The following is a 14292-nucleotide window of genomic DNA, read 5'->3' as shown; positions in this document are numbered from 1 at the left end:
TCCTGCCACCTTTTTTGTTATTTTCAGGTTTTTACATCTACCTAAGCTGTGCAGAGACAGGACTTTGCCGTAGGCATCCTTACAACAGCAATTCCACAGAAGTGCTGGTGTGTTAGCGCCGTGAGATGAACGGAAGCCCGTGTGGAAGGGGCCCCTGCAGGCTGCTTCTCCCTCCATGTGACTCTGTGGGAGCGGTGATGCAGGAACAGCGACTCCTCGGTGAGCAGAGGTCAGCCCCAGAGGCAGGCCGTGACCGTGGGCCCTGCTCCGGACAGGCAGGAGCCCCAGGGGAGGCTCCACGGTTCCCAAAACCCCTTACTTACACTCACCAAGTGCCTGCAATTTCCCGTATTTCCCTGTGCATTTACCAGGAAAACAGTATGAAAAACAAAACAAAAAAAAGTCTAGAGTTTGAACACCTCAGGTGCCACAATGTGGTAATAAAAGTACCGATTTGGACATCATTTACACATGAAGTTAAAATTCAGGATCGGGTACACAAATGGTCTTCATACGGCCTCTTAAAAGCAAGAGGAGTTCAATTTCAGCTATGCAAAACCTGGCAAAAGAAAAGCCAGGCGGTAAACACTCGAAGTCTGAAACCCGCAGACAGATGGAAACGGCGCTTGCAGCAGGGAGTGGGAACAGACCCCCGGTGTCTGGGCCGCGGCCTCAGCAGCACGGCCCGCCCTCCAGGGAGGCCGCACTCCCCCGCCAGGCCCTCACAGTGCCAGAGGCGTAGCGGGTTAGATGAAGACTACAGGAGAGCAGCGACGTTGTCTTTAATGAAGTTGGAATTAAAAAGTCACTCGGTAAAATGTTTACGAGTATTGGTTTTTATCACATCAAAAAAGTTGACATGCAGGTCAGAGCTGTTTCCCTGTAGAAAGTGGGAAGCCATGTGTTAAAAGCCACAGAACTGGCTGCTCCTGCCAGGTGTTTCTGAAAAGGGGCTGCTGCATGAGAACACGTTTAAGTTAAAACAACCCTTCACGTATCAAAGAAATGTGTCAAAATAATCTCAAACAATTAAAATATATATATTTATAATTCCAGGCCCTCAGAAGCAATCATGGTAGTTAAGAACGAAGTTTTGAGTCATCATGATAGAGGCCAACTCAACACATCTCTAGCGAGATGAAATTCGGAAACCGGCATTAGAGCCCAGAGTTGCTGCAGAATCTCCTCCACGCGCCGGACGGACAGGCGAGCGTCCTCCGGGGCCACGGTGAGCGTCCTGGGAGGCAGCAGCTGGCGTCCTGGCTCCTTCCGCGGGCCCGGCCCCCCGCCCCCGCCCCCCAGCCCACACGGCTGTCCACCCGGCCTGCCCTCTGCAAGGCCAGCATCTGGACGCCTGACCGGCACTGGAAAATAAATCAACGCGATTCGGTTTAAATGCCAGTTTCTTCAAGAACCTGATATTTCGGTTACAAATAATTGAAGCTCCTTTTTAAAAAGAAAATAACTCCCTTGTAATCAACTACTTTATGTGAGGAAAGAAGACGGCGTCACAGCAACTTGCGGCCGTCCAGGGCCCGCGGAGGGCGGCCGCGTCTAGCTGGCGAACGTCTTGCCCACGTCCTCCTTCCCCTTGTACGTCCTCTTGCCGTGCGTGAACGGGATGTACCGGTACTTGATCATGTGCTGGGGACAGGCAGACGCGTCTCAGCACGGCTTCCCCGTGACCCACCTTCCCTCCAACTCTGAGCCCCAGCTTCTCCACATACCGGGCGTGGAGCCAGAGCTCCGGCAGACGCCCCCGTCCCCCCACTGCCCAGCGGAGCCGGCCGAGCTGCTGGAAACCCTGAGGGTGTGGGATGGGCTTCATGACGCCCTGTGTGCCAGACGGGCTAGCGCTACTGAGCTGGGGACGTGGGATAGGTGGCACCCGGGCCCAGGTGGTTGGGGGGGTGTGGAGGCCAGGATGAAGCCGCACCACCCTGTCTGGCAAGGCCCATTCTAGGGTGATGTTGGCAGAACACACCATCCAGGAGGTCCTGGGCCCTGACTGTCCCACAGTATGATGTGCCAGACCTGAGGGTGTTAACTGGCTGTGCTGTACTGGCGGGGAGCGGGCACCACACCCATCAGACCTGCAGGGAGAGCAGGGTCCACACGGCCCTCCCGTGTCTCGGGCCCGAGCCGGCTCTCCCAAAGCTACCAGTACTGGGTGGCACTGTCTCACGGTGCAGAATCATCTGGGTTTTTACCTTTATTTGCCTCTTCATCGTGATACAGAAAAGCATGATGAAGTACATGACCAGGATGGGCCAGAACACCGGGACGTTGAACGCCTCAAAGAAGGTGCAGACCATCGCCACCAGGATGCCCTTGGTCGCTGCGTGCCTACCGGAAGGAGAGAAGGTCAGTGCTAGACGGAGGCCCCGAGGAGGGTGTGGGTCTCCACTTGCGGAGCGGGGTGGGCGCTGCGTGTGGCGTGTCTGACGTACTACGTGGGACCACGGACACAGCGTTCTTAGTCCCTTGGACACTCGAAGTTTTCTGAAATTACAGAAGTGTAAAACAGCAGTGGGGGCCCCGGCACTGCCCAGGCCAGCAGCTGGGGGATGCAGATGCCCCCCATGTGCTGCTGGGGCCCACGTCTAGAAATCCAGTCCCGAGCCTCAAGGCTTGAGTCCCACACACGCCCAGCAGGCCATCCCCCAGTGGCCGAGCAGTGTCCCCAGGAGAAGCAGGTGGAGTCAGGCCTCAGGGCCACCCTCCCTCCGGCTTAGGGCCCAACCCATCAGGGTCACAGCCCTCCTTAAAATCCCCCTTGGTCTCCCTTTCCTAGAGAACAAAGGCCACCTCAGAAGGCGGGCAGGACCCGGCCTTGCCCGCTGCCCACCCTCCCCCGGCAGCCCCGGGCCCAGCGATTACACTCATCCCACAGGGACTCACCGAGCACCTGCACGGCCACCCCTGCACCAGGAGGACAGGCTGAAGGGCAGCAGCTCTTTGCCTTCACTTTTGTGACAACACAGGACAGACACGTTCACAGACCAGCCCCTCCCGCAACACACACACACTAGGGGGTCACCTCCATCCTCCTGTCACATTCGTACTTGTCACAGCATCACACACACGTGACCGCCTCCAGGAGGCCTGGGGACGCCCAGGCCACCCTGAGGACCGAGTGGGGAGAGAGCTGGGCTCCCTTCGGGCCACCGGGGGGGCGCCGTGCGCAAAGCAGCGTCCCCCCGAGGCCAAGTGTGCCACATACCCGGGACCCGCCTCCCCAGAAGCAGCCTCTTTTCTGCGGCATCGAGGTGCAGCAGTGTTACCTTGGGAGGGGGGTGGGCACTACAAGGCCCCGTTACCCCCCTCCACGCCCAGCGGGCACGCTTCACGTTCTGGGTGAGTCAACGTTCAAAACGAGGAAACACAACAGAACTGGCGTTTCTCCAAGGAGTCTAAGCTGCTGGCTCGCTGGGACCGAAGCGCCTGCCCCCGTCTCACGGCCATGCGTGGGGACGAGCGTCCTTCGCAACCACCGTTAGGAAGTGACTCACCAAAACTTAAACTCTGGGAGCCTTCGAATGAAGGGCCGGAACTCCTCATTCTGTTTGGTTGGTAACGAGGGGCCATCATCTGAAAGGCAGAATGTCACCCAGAGGTGAGGCACACAGTGTACCTTGTCGTTTCCACAGCTGCCCTTTTAAGGTTCCCTAGAGCTTGTGAACCAGCAGGCCTGATACGTGACAAACAGATTTACATCCTTTAACCGGACATAAAATGTTGATTTAGAAACCGATTCACTGCTTTAGAAAATCTGTATTAGAATTTCTTTTTAAGACCAGTTTAAGTGATCACATAAAAATTCAACCACACGCTGATTTTCAGGAACGTGTCAACTATACAACACGAGGTACAGGGAGGATGAAAGTCAACAGCCCACGAGAGCACACAGGCGGGAGCTGTGCATCCACTCTCAGGGGCGCTGGGCTCAGGACGGCCACCCTCTGCAGTGAGCCGCGAGCCGGGCCTCGGGCTGAGGCCCCCAAGCCGCCTCCCACCCCACGTGGGAAGGTGCCCTCCCCAGTTAACAGATGGAGAAACTGAGGCCTACTGAAAGGGCCTCTTGTTTCCTAATCCCCCCAATGCAGCACCAAATGAAAGGGTTGTTTCCTTTGCTATTTTCATCAAATACTCCACAGAAAAAAATACACAGGCTCCGATCGTGACGTGAACAGGCTGCGTAAAGTGTGCCTCTGCCGTTAACGACTGTGCCTCTGACTCCATGGGCTCCACAGGAGCTGCGTCGGGTTTTCCCAACAGTGGCTGCGACGTGCCGGAATGGAGGCCTCAGCATCCGGTCGTGAGCCATCCCCGCCCCCAGCTGGCCCAGCAGGTGTGTGCCAAGGCCCCCACCTGGCCCAGGTACGCCAGGAGCAGCCAGAGCCACGAACCTTTCAACCCATCGTCCTCAGGGGACACTGGGGGGGCCAGTGGCCTCAGTCAGCCATGTGGAGCCGCCGTGGAAGCTTGCTTTTGTGAGAAAGGGACCTAACAGGCAAGCGTGGAGGGGACGTGGACGGGCCAGCTACCCAGGAAGCAGGCCCTGGCTCCCCACACCGTGGGACCTCAGCAGGTTCCACAGCCTGACGGCTCACTTTCCCCCTCTGCCACACGGGGGTGACAGGAGCGCCTGCCTCCTGTGACTGTCACGAGGGCTTAGCAAGTCGTTCCACAAACTTGCCAGGATCACTGAACTTGCAGGTACATTTTAAGCACCCAGAGAACAGTCCCCAAAATTTAGATTTCAAATGTTTCCAGAGAAAATGGAGCAATCCTGGGAAGTACAGAAAGCCCACAACTCTCCCCAAACAGAGCAAAGTGGACAGTCTCTACTCTACCTGAATCTTCCATTAAGGAAGGATCCACTTTTGGAGAAAGGAAAGCTATGAAGAGATTTAGATGGTAGATTCCCAAGGCGTAGGTCACGATGTACCAACCCTGGAAGAGAAGGAGAAACGGTCAGTGAGGCCACCCTGAACCCATTCCCTGTCTGGACTGAACCAGGACATGGAGTCATAACAAGTGACCGAAGTGCAGTGAGCAACCGTGCTGACAGTTTATCTTAAACTGCGCCGTGGGCCTTGAGAGTGGATAAGCCAAGGTCCACACGGCAAACGTTTTCAAGGGTCCAGTTAGGTGCACCCAGAACGTAAAGCCACCAGCCCCCCGGAAGGCAGCAGAAACGGGGGTGCTTCACAAAGCCTCACACCCGACCTGCACACCCGCGTCACAAGCCCTGCCCTCGGCCAGCGGCGCCTGACCCAGACGCAGGCTCCGGACCAGCCTGAGACACTGGGGCTCGGGCTCCTTCCGGCGGGCGGTTCACACCACCGCACACTGTGCCAGGAATGTTCATAACGTTTGCCCAGAAGAAACCCAGAGCCGGAAAATCAGTAAACCAAGCACAAGTCAGCAAAGTGTCGTGGAGCCAAACCCCCCTCAGGCGGCACAGAGAAAGGGGCACACGTGCCACATGACTCGCTCTTAGAGGACAGACTTCATCCGATCAGAACCACAGCTGCACTGCAGGAGCAACTGTAAAAGCCTGAACATTTCCACACAAACGAGATGAGCCCTTTCCACCTCGAAACGTTTTCAAGTCAAACAACAAAGACCTAAACGTGCAGAGTTAACAGCTGAGTTAACTCTGCACAGGGAGGAGTTAACACACAGCTCCTCGTGGCAGGCTGAATCTGAAGGGACGCCAAGTCGGGTAGAGACTCAGCTCGGAGCACAGGAGAACCAACCCGTACGAGATGCACCCGCCCCCGCCCAAATCCCCCAAGTCAAGGTTTCTAGGTCATCCATTCCACTGAGAATGGACCAAGGTCCAGGTTCTTCAAAAAATCTAGACCCGATCACAGCAAACTGAACATCAGTTATAGACACCCAATACAGACCGCACCCTGCTGCAGGGCTGGACCGGGGCCCCACCGCCTTCGCGCCGAGCCAGGGCTAGGCTTCCTTGTAGGAACGCAGACACAATACCATCCAAGGTCAGGTCTCTATGCCCAGCTTAGGTGAGAATTCCCCAGAGCACTGGACGCAGCACAGCACCCAGTAGGTGAAGTACCCATCTGCGCACACACTCCTAAACCTTGGGAAATACCTGGAAGGAGGGTGTTTGCTTTCAAGGAGGGGGAGAAAAAGCCTCAGCCTCCTTCCTCTGGACACAAGGGAGCATGAGCTGCCCTCCTCTCAGGGTCTACAGAGCCCTCCCGTCCAGGAGCCCGGCACTCACCAACGGTGCGGAGAGGGCGTCCGTCGCCTGGAGGAGCCGTGCCGCCCTCGGTCACCCCACCCGGCCCTCCTCGGACACCAGCACAGCTCACGGCACCCAGGGAATGGGGTGGCCAGTGCGGGTGATTTTGTCCCTAGAGTCCCCAGCCCCCGTAAGTCCCGCCCGAGGCAGGGTCCAGGAGCGCCAGAGGGTCCCCTGTGCAGACCAGGACACTGGCGAGCGCTGTCACCTCACCAGGCCCGGCTGACACCAAGACTGTCCTGGGAAGTCCAGCAACAGAACACAAGGAACTTAGAACGGGATGAAAACATTTAAAGACAGTCACTGAAGTCTTTCTTATACTTGGTGCTTAGCTGTAAAATTATCTTTAGAGACCCTTTCCTTCACCATAAACCCACCTAATCCAGAGACAGAAGGAAAAACAACACCCCAGCCAACACCACAGTGCAGTCACCGCCACCCCCCACCGACCTGCAGCAGGTAAACTCGGATCATGTAGACGAAGCTCAGGCCCAGCGTCACCACCCATCGCACAGCCGTGTATGGCGTAGACTTGTCGAGCCAGGACTGATAGATCTGGAAAGAGAGTGCCCACGTTACAGAGACCCTGCAGTTCCTTCTGCAGGGCGCACTTCTCGCCAGCATCTGCCTCAGATTTTAAGTCAATGGCACTAAGCGGTGACTACAATTAATCCAACATTTGCAGTGTTTCCTGAGGCAAGTCCACCCCTTAAGCAAAAATACTACAGAACCACCTCTTGCAGCAAGTAGTCCTACAGCATCGGCCCAAGGGGCCATCGTGGGGAGACTGAACTTAAACCCCAGAGAGGATGGGACAGAGAAAGGAGAATGTCACCACCCTGCATGTGGGACTCCACCCGAGGTCCCGTCCCAAAGCCCGCCTCCCCCGGAGCCGGTCCCAGCCCGCCCAGGAGCCGCAGAGCTGACTGCCTTAATCCTTAGATTCACATGTGTGCACACGTGTGCCTACGTACACGTGTATGTGTGTGTGTAATTAATATACACGTGTGTAGTCTAAATTTAACTTTGAGACTTTAATGATGAAAAATTTCAACCATTCGTGAGAATGAGCCTCCACGTGCCAGCACCTGCTTCAATAATTAGGAACTTCTCCAGATGCTAGTTTTTAATTTAAAAAATCAATTACAGTTTTAGTTTTGAACCAAACTGTGCGATTCTTCGCTGAGTTAGACTCCTTCCTCCAGAACTCATAGGCCTCGCTGCAGCCCCAAGGGGTATTCCCGCCACGGAGCGCAAGCCTGGGCCAGGGCCAGAGGGGCCGAAGACATGGGTGTCCGGACGAGGGTACAGCAAGGGCAGAGCAGGGGCCGCCAGGTCCATCCCGCCCAGGAGCTAAGAATGGTTGTTGGAAAAAAACACAGAAGACAAGTACATGGCCTGAACCTCAGGAGACCCAGCACCCTCACGGCAATGGGAAAAGCTTCTGAGAGGGTGAAGAGGGTGAACGAGAGACCCAGGGAGGGGCCGCCCACCCTGCGGGGTCTGCCAGCACACTTACGCCCCAGGGAAACGTCCCAGGGTCAAGTCTCATTTAAATGTTTCCGCACTCAGTGACCTGAAAACCAACCTGTCCAAGTCTTGTGAAGAATCTGTACACCACAGAAGGTTTCCCGTGGACGGAATCTCCCACACTGTCACCTTCTGACATGCTGTATACAAGAAAAATACAACATACTTTTAAATTAAGTAAAAAGTACTCGAGGACTGGATCATTTTGCCCTATCTTCATCAACACCGTCAAGCAGGTTTCCTCAGCATTCACTGTTTCATCCACGCCGTGGCTTCCTTCTGTGTGTCTTTACCACCAGTCACCCAGAAAAAAGAAACCAGCCAGCGACACGCTTTGGTGGACAGCCAGGAAGGCATGTGACATGCAAAGCAGCAGCACCGGGTGGACTTTCGTTCCTGCTAATGTCACCTGGCTCACTCTCCTCCGGCAGGTCCCCAGGAGCCGCCCTCGCTGACGGCCAAGTCCTCTGGCCCCATTTCTGTGTCCACCTCCCGGGGCCGGTCCACAGCACGGGCCACCGCGCCCAAGCCTCCCCGGGGCTCGCCGGCCTCCAGCACCTCCTCCTGCCACTCCTCAGGCTCCCCTCGGTGCCCCCACTTCTCTAGGCCCCGCCCTGGCCTCTGTCCAGGCCACTGCCCACGGTGCCAGCTGTGCACCTCCAGGTCCTCCCAGACCCGATCCCCACTCCATGACCAGGATCCTCAGGTGATCATCCGTCTGCGTCCCAGTTCCTTATCTGTGCGTGGAGGTAATCCTATCTGCTCCTGACCATTTCAACATGCCCTGCGATTCCATGCGCATCTAGCCTGTGAGAACCCAGGTCACTAAGGGAAGCCAAGGGCATCGTCACCCCTATTCCACAACAGAGGATCAAGCCCCAAATAGCTTCAGCCACTTCTCAAAGTTAAGAGTAGCTCTGACGTCAGCTCCTGCAGCCCAACACACCCCCGCCTGAACCTCGGGACCAGAGGATGCAGAGGATGGAGGGCCCTGCCAGCCTGAAGCTGGTGAAGACGCCGGGGCAAAGCTCTCCCTGCCCGCAAACTTGCGGGCAGCTCCTTCCCGATCTGGCACCACGGCAGGGCTGGGGACCAGAAGTGGACTCCAGCTCGGAGTCTGTTTCCAGGGCCCCTGAGTGGCATGGCTGTGCGGGCTCAGTTTCCTCACTGGGGAGATGGCACCTGCTGGCACAACGGCCCTTCCCATTCAGACAGAAAACCACGGCTCCTGACGGCCCGAGCTGCCCCAACGCCCGGCCTGCGCACAGCGGGGCTGGGGCCTGAACCCACGCCCGCCGACACGTCCTCGCCACGTGCACTGAGCACGTCCGCAGGCTCACGATGCGATCCCGGGTCCCAAGTGGAACAACGTGCCCGTTACAGCTGACCCTCGAAGAATGCAGAGTTAGGGGCGCCGGCCCCCAGCAGTCGACAAGCCGAGTATAACTTTACAGTCGGCCTCTGGATCCGTAGTTCAGCCAACCACGGACTGTGCGGTACCGCAGTACTTTTCTCGTGAAAACAATCTACACGTGAGTGGACCCATGCAGTCCAAACCTGTGTTATTCAAGGGTCAACTGTACAACTCAGGTATTAAAATAACCTGAGCAGTCCCACCACACACGTCATCACATCTGTGCTGAAAGTCTGTCATTCAATGACACCATTTCCTGGAGCCACCGTGTGGAGGCGGCCAGCTAGGCCAGCGGGTGCAGGAGTGCCAGGAGTACCACGGAGGAGACTGAGAAATGCCCTTTGCTCTCAGGGGAGCCGAGGCTGAACTGAACAGGCAAACTCCTAGTCCTGTCTTTTGAGAAGGTTTGTCTTTACGTTCAACTGGGAAAAATTCCATTTTTTAAAAGGGGCTACATTGGAACATGTTACCTAGGACAGCCAGCCACCCTCTTTAGGCCAAAGCCAGGCCAGCACAAAGCTACATCAGTAACATCATTTATCCTTCGGTTCCATACAAATTACCCCTTATTTTACGTTTTTATGACCAAAGTGTTTACCTTTAAAACGCTTCTACTTGAGCTGAGGCATTAAGGTGAACATCAGAAAAACCTGGGTATTCCTTTAAAGTACGTGCCGTAAGTAGAAATGACTGCTTCTAAGTCTCATTCTTTCAACCGAGCGTGTGCAAAATCTTCCCAAAACAAAACAGCCAATTTCAGATCACCTGGCAAACGACATACGCGGTAACGCACGGCTCCACACCAGGGCTGAGCTTGCGTACAGCGACGTTTAGAACGTGAACTTTGGAGTCAAACGGCCCGTCTCTGGCGTGACCCGCAGGCCACCTCGGCCGGCCCCACTCCGATTTGTAAAGCACCGTAGGCCCCTCCCGGGCCTCTGTGGGAGTGAGCGGCCAGCCGTGTTAGCATCAGCAGCAGGCCCGGCCCGTAGGGCGACCGAGGGAGGGAGGGAGCGAGTGGGTCTCCCTCAGACACGAGTCACACCTGTTCCCGATCGGGGCAACCCTCACACGGCTGGGTGTCTGCGGTCCTCTCCCCTCTGCTGTTCCAAGGCCGCCACCTCGAGAGAGGCCCCCTGTGACTGTCCAACAGGTGCCGGTCCCTCCCATCCTGTCACCCTGTTTTATTCTGTGTGGGAATCGTTTCTGATTGCTTTCCGCTTTCTCTCTCTATTGCCTCCTACTACAACGCAAGCTTCTTGAGGGGGAGCCTTGTCTGTCCACTGCCAGTCCCACGGCCCACAGGGCCCGGCACAGAGCTCGCAGTGGGTACGTTCTCTGTTGGATGTCACTGCTTCAGGCTCAGCCTCAAGAAAACACAGGCAAAAGTAAGACAAAACCATTCCAAGCAGAGACCAGGAGTATCACGTCTGGAGATTTGCGTACAGAGTTCCAGAGTCATCACTGCACTTGTCTGTGGAGTGGACCTCCCTCCTCAGATGGCCCCCGTTACACAGAGGACAGTCCCGCCTGGCGCACGGGTCACCCACAATTTGGCTCCCACTGCCTCTCCGTTCATCCCCCTCCCCATTCCTCCTGGGTCCCCAGCGTGGTAATTTTCCACACTTTTGCCGTCTGATGCTGTTCCCTCCGCTGAAATGCCCTTCCAGACCCCATCCTCTCGAGCGCTCGGCCAAGCCCCGCCGCCGGCTGCTCCCTCCCCTGGGCGTGACCACCTTCCCGTCTCCACCGGGCCCTGACCACACCGTACCTGCACCACCACAACCGGGGGCCTCGGGGGGTCCGCCTTACACATCCCCTAAAGTGAGACCCACCCGACCGAGCAGCAGGCGCCCCGGGACGCTCCCAAGCCCAGAGGCCCAGGGCAAGTTTCCGGAGGAAGCTCTGGGCCCAGCACGCGGGGCGCCGTCGGGCGGCTCGGCCCGAGCGCTCGGAATTCTCGGTTCGCAGAATGGCCGGGACCTGACCTCAAGACACCCAAGTCCACCGCGACGCTTCCTACCCAAATCCCGCAGGCCGCCCTGGGTCGGCGAGGGCACCGAGGCCCCACGGGCCCCTTCCAGGACGCGCCAGCGGGGGGCGGGAGCCGGTCATCGCGGCGACCCCAGGGGCCCCGTTCGGCCCCGGCCCCGCGCGCGGCCCCCAAGACCCCGGCCCCCGCCCCGCCCCCGCCCCGCCCCACCCCACCCGCCGGCACCTCGCGGTCCACTGCGGCCGAGCGCGGTCTCCCGAGGGCCGCGGGAAGGAGGACGCGAGTGGCTGCCTGGCCGGCGCTTCGCTCGGTCCGGGAAGACGCAGCCGAGCACTTCCGCTCCGTCCTGAGCGGCACCGCCTCCCGGGCCTTCAAGATGGCCTCCGGGGCGGGGCCGAGAGCCTCCAACCATTTCCGCTTCCGGTGCGGGCGCCCAGGCCGTTGGCGGGGCGGTCGCGTCGGCGGAAGGGACGTAAGCGGCGGAAATTCGCCGCGTTGCGCAAGCGCAGTCGCGTCCTCTGGCTCCGGGCCCAGAGAGCTCCGCTCCAGAGATTGGTAACGCCCAGAGACTGAGCCCGAGGCCACGCCCCCTCGCGACCAACGAGCCAATGGAGGAGTGCTATGAGGTTGCTAAGGGAAACTCTAGAGGTAAGATGGCGTCCGCCCGTGATGGGTGCGCGAGCTCCCGCCAAGCGCGCCGAGACCCGCCGGCTCGGCCACTGCGGGACGGTAACAGCCGACTGCGCCCTACTGGGCCTCGGTCCAGATGGGAGGGAGGCGGGCAGGTCCGGGCGCTCGCTGCGTGTCCCCGCACACGCACTTTCACTTCAGGAAGTCCAGAACCCGCAGCCCCCAAGCCCAGCGGGGCTCCCCACGCGCGCCTCCCCCGAGCCCAGCCCGCAACCCCCGGCAGCCTTGTCGCCCCCAATTTGGGAGGGACGCGCGTTCGCGTGTCCCGGTGCCCGCGGGATGGGCGGGGTCCCGGGCCCAGAGTAGCAGAACCGGCCGTGTCTTGGAGACCCAGCCGGCAGGAACCGAGTCGACCCTGGGTGTCCCTGCGTCCTGGCAGGGGTCGCCTCATCTGACCGCGCCTCCCAACGTCCCCGACGCGCGGTCAGAGGAGGTTTGATAGAACCTGTTCATAGAATGAATAAAACGGGGCCGTAGAGATCCGAGTCCACATCTCTTAACTTCAGGTAGAACCCGAGCCTCGTTTATGGCGGATACCAGAGTCTGGCAACCCCAAGCTTCCCTAGAAATGCCCAAGTTGGCCTTGAAATAGGGGGGCTGGTGGGAAGGGGGGCCCTGCCCTCTCCAGGAACTACTGGAGTTGGGGGATGGTGCACCCAGCAGCTGAGTGGCAAGAAGTGACGATGGGCAGGCCCTCCTTGGATGCAAGTGTGGATTTTGTCTGGAGGGCACAGGAGGCCGCTGGGGGGATGAGGTCCCTGCAGAGAGATGACCGGGACGGCTCTTCCCCTTGTGCCCTCACTTACCCCCAGCTAATTCGGCTCAGTTCAAATGTCCCCTCTCAGGAAGGCTCCCCACCCCCGCGCACACACATCCACCCTCCCACCGACCCGCACGCTCCTTTCAAGGACCCTGCGCTCACTCCTAGCCTGCCTCCCCCGGGGCCTCTCTGCACAGAGTAGGTGCTCAGCGAGTCTGGTGCATAAACAGATGAACAGGGAGAGTCGTGACCCAAACTGAGCCTTTGGGGAGCAGTGGGCAGGGGAGTTCACTGGGGGTGAAGCCACAGACACCTGGAGAAGCCCCCGGGACGGCCCGCACCTCAGTGCTTGCTGGTCATCAGCCAGGTCACCTGTGTCTCTTGCTAACCTGTGCACCCTCCTTTCAACGTTCAGGTTACGGAGTCTACGTTTACCCGAATTCTTTCTTTTGATATGAAGGAGAATGGAGATGAAGCAGGAAACATGGTAAGGATGGGCTGTGGCCTCTTCCTGCAGCCATGCCGCTGATGGCCCGTGTCCCTGCCGATCTGGGGGCCACACAGGTGCTGGCCACACCGGGCCCTCAGCACTCACTAGTGCCCGTGAGGGGCCATCCTGCAGCGCTGGAGGCCTGGACAGCTCCCCTGGTGCTGATGAAATCTGCTTTTCTTTTTTGTCTGATGATAAAGAGACTGCCTGCTTTTGTAGAAAATCTAAGCAGCAGACGAGAGCAAGTATCAAGTGAAAGTCCCCTGGAGTCCCCCCCAGAGGCAGGCCTGAACTTTCCAAAGTTTGCACACATGGTTTTGTGCCTGTTTGGTGTTCTGTCTGCTCACATCCTCTGCCTGATTTTCTACTGGAGGATTGATCTTTCAGTATTTTCTCATGAGCTATTTTTATATCTGTTGGCTGCCAGGATTTTCTATATTTTGAACCTTTTGACTTTTATTGACTTTTCTTGTAACGTTTTTGCCCCACGGATGTTTCTCACTTTTGTGCTGAAATCTCTGGTTCTCTTCCTGGCCTGGACAGAGTGGTTCCTCCTTTTGAAATGTATGCTTCAGTGTCACCTTATGACCACAGACTCTCTCTCTCTCCTTCTGCCACTGCACTGACAGAGGCGAAGTGGCCGTCGAGTCCCCTCTGAGGAGGTCTGGGGGCGGGGTCCTTGCACTTTCGATGGCCAGAACAGCAGGAAGACGCTCGGTCATGTTTCACGGACGTTCTTGTTGGTGGACGTGTGTGGGTGAGCCTGCAGAGAGCACGTGCTGGACGAGAGATGGAGCCAAACGCAGAGACTTTCACGGCTCCGCGCTCATCCCTGAGAAACAAGCCCGGCCACACGCATGCCCCAGCGGCCACTCCCAGCCACTGCCTGACAGCACGACGTCTTTTACCAGGTCAGGGCAAACTTCTGCTTAAAGACGGGAGTTACTACAAAGGCGAGTTTGTAGACGGAGAGATCACGGGAGAGGGCTGCCGGCACTGGGCCCTGACAGGTTAGCTGGCCCGACGCTTTCCTCCTAAACCAACCTTGGTGTGAGCTGGCCCCTCCCTTCCGGGTGCAGAAGGCACTTCCATCAGTAACCTGGGGACCCCTGGTTTCCCTAAGGTGTCTCATAAT

At 57.9% G+C, this 14292-nt stretch overlaps 1 protein-coding gene across 1 annotated transcript; it reads right to left on the bottom strand.

Annotated features, from left to right (window-relative positions):
* Positions 1–1554: 1554 nt before the first annotated feature.
* Positions 1555–7949, bottom strand: RER1 (retention in endoplasmic reticulum sorting receptor 1). Its single transcript, XM_065891312.1, has 6 exons — positions 7869–7949; positions 6731–6835; positions 4857–4956; positions 3513–3591; positions 2211–2346; positions 1555–1644 (listed from the first exon to the last, which is right to left on the bottom strand). The coding sequence occupies exons 1-6, from the start codon at positions 7947–7949 to the stop codon at positions 1555–1557; spliced, it is 591 nt and encodes a 196-aa protein (XP_065747384.1).
* Positions 7950–14292: the final 6343 nt, after the last annotated feature.

This window comes from Phocoena phocoena, chromosome 1, assembly GCF_963924675.1.
Source record: "Phocoena phocoena chromosome 1, mPhoPho1.1, whole genome shotgun sequence".
Classification (NCBI taxonomy): domain Eukaryota; kingdom Metazoa; phylum Chordata; class Mammalia; order Artiodactyla; family Phocoenidae; genus Phocoena; species Phocoena phocoena.
Note: the sequence above shows the minus strand (reverse complement) of the source record. Positions and strands in the feature narration are given on the sequence as shown.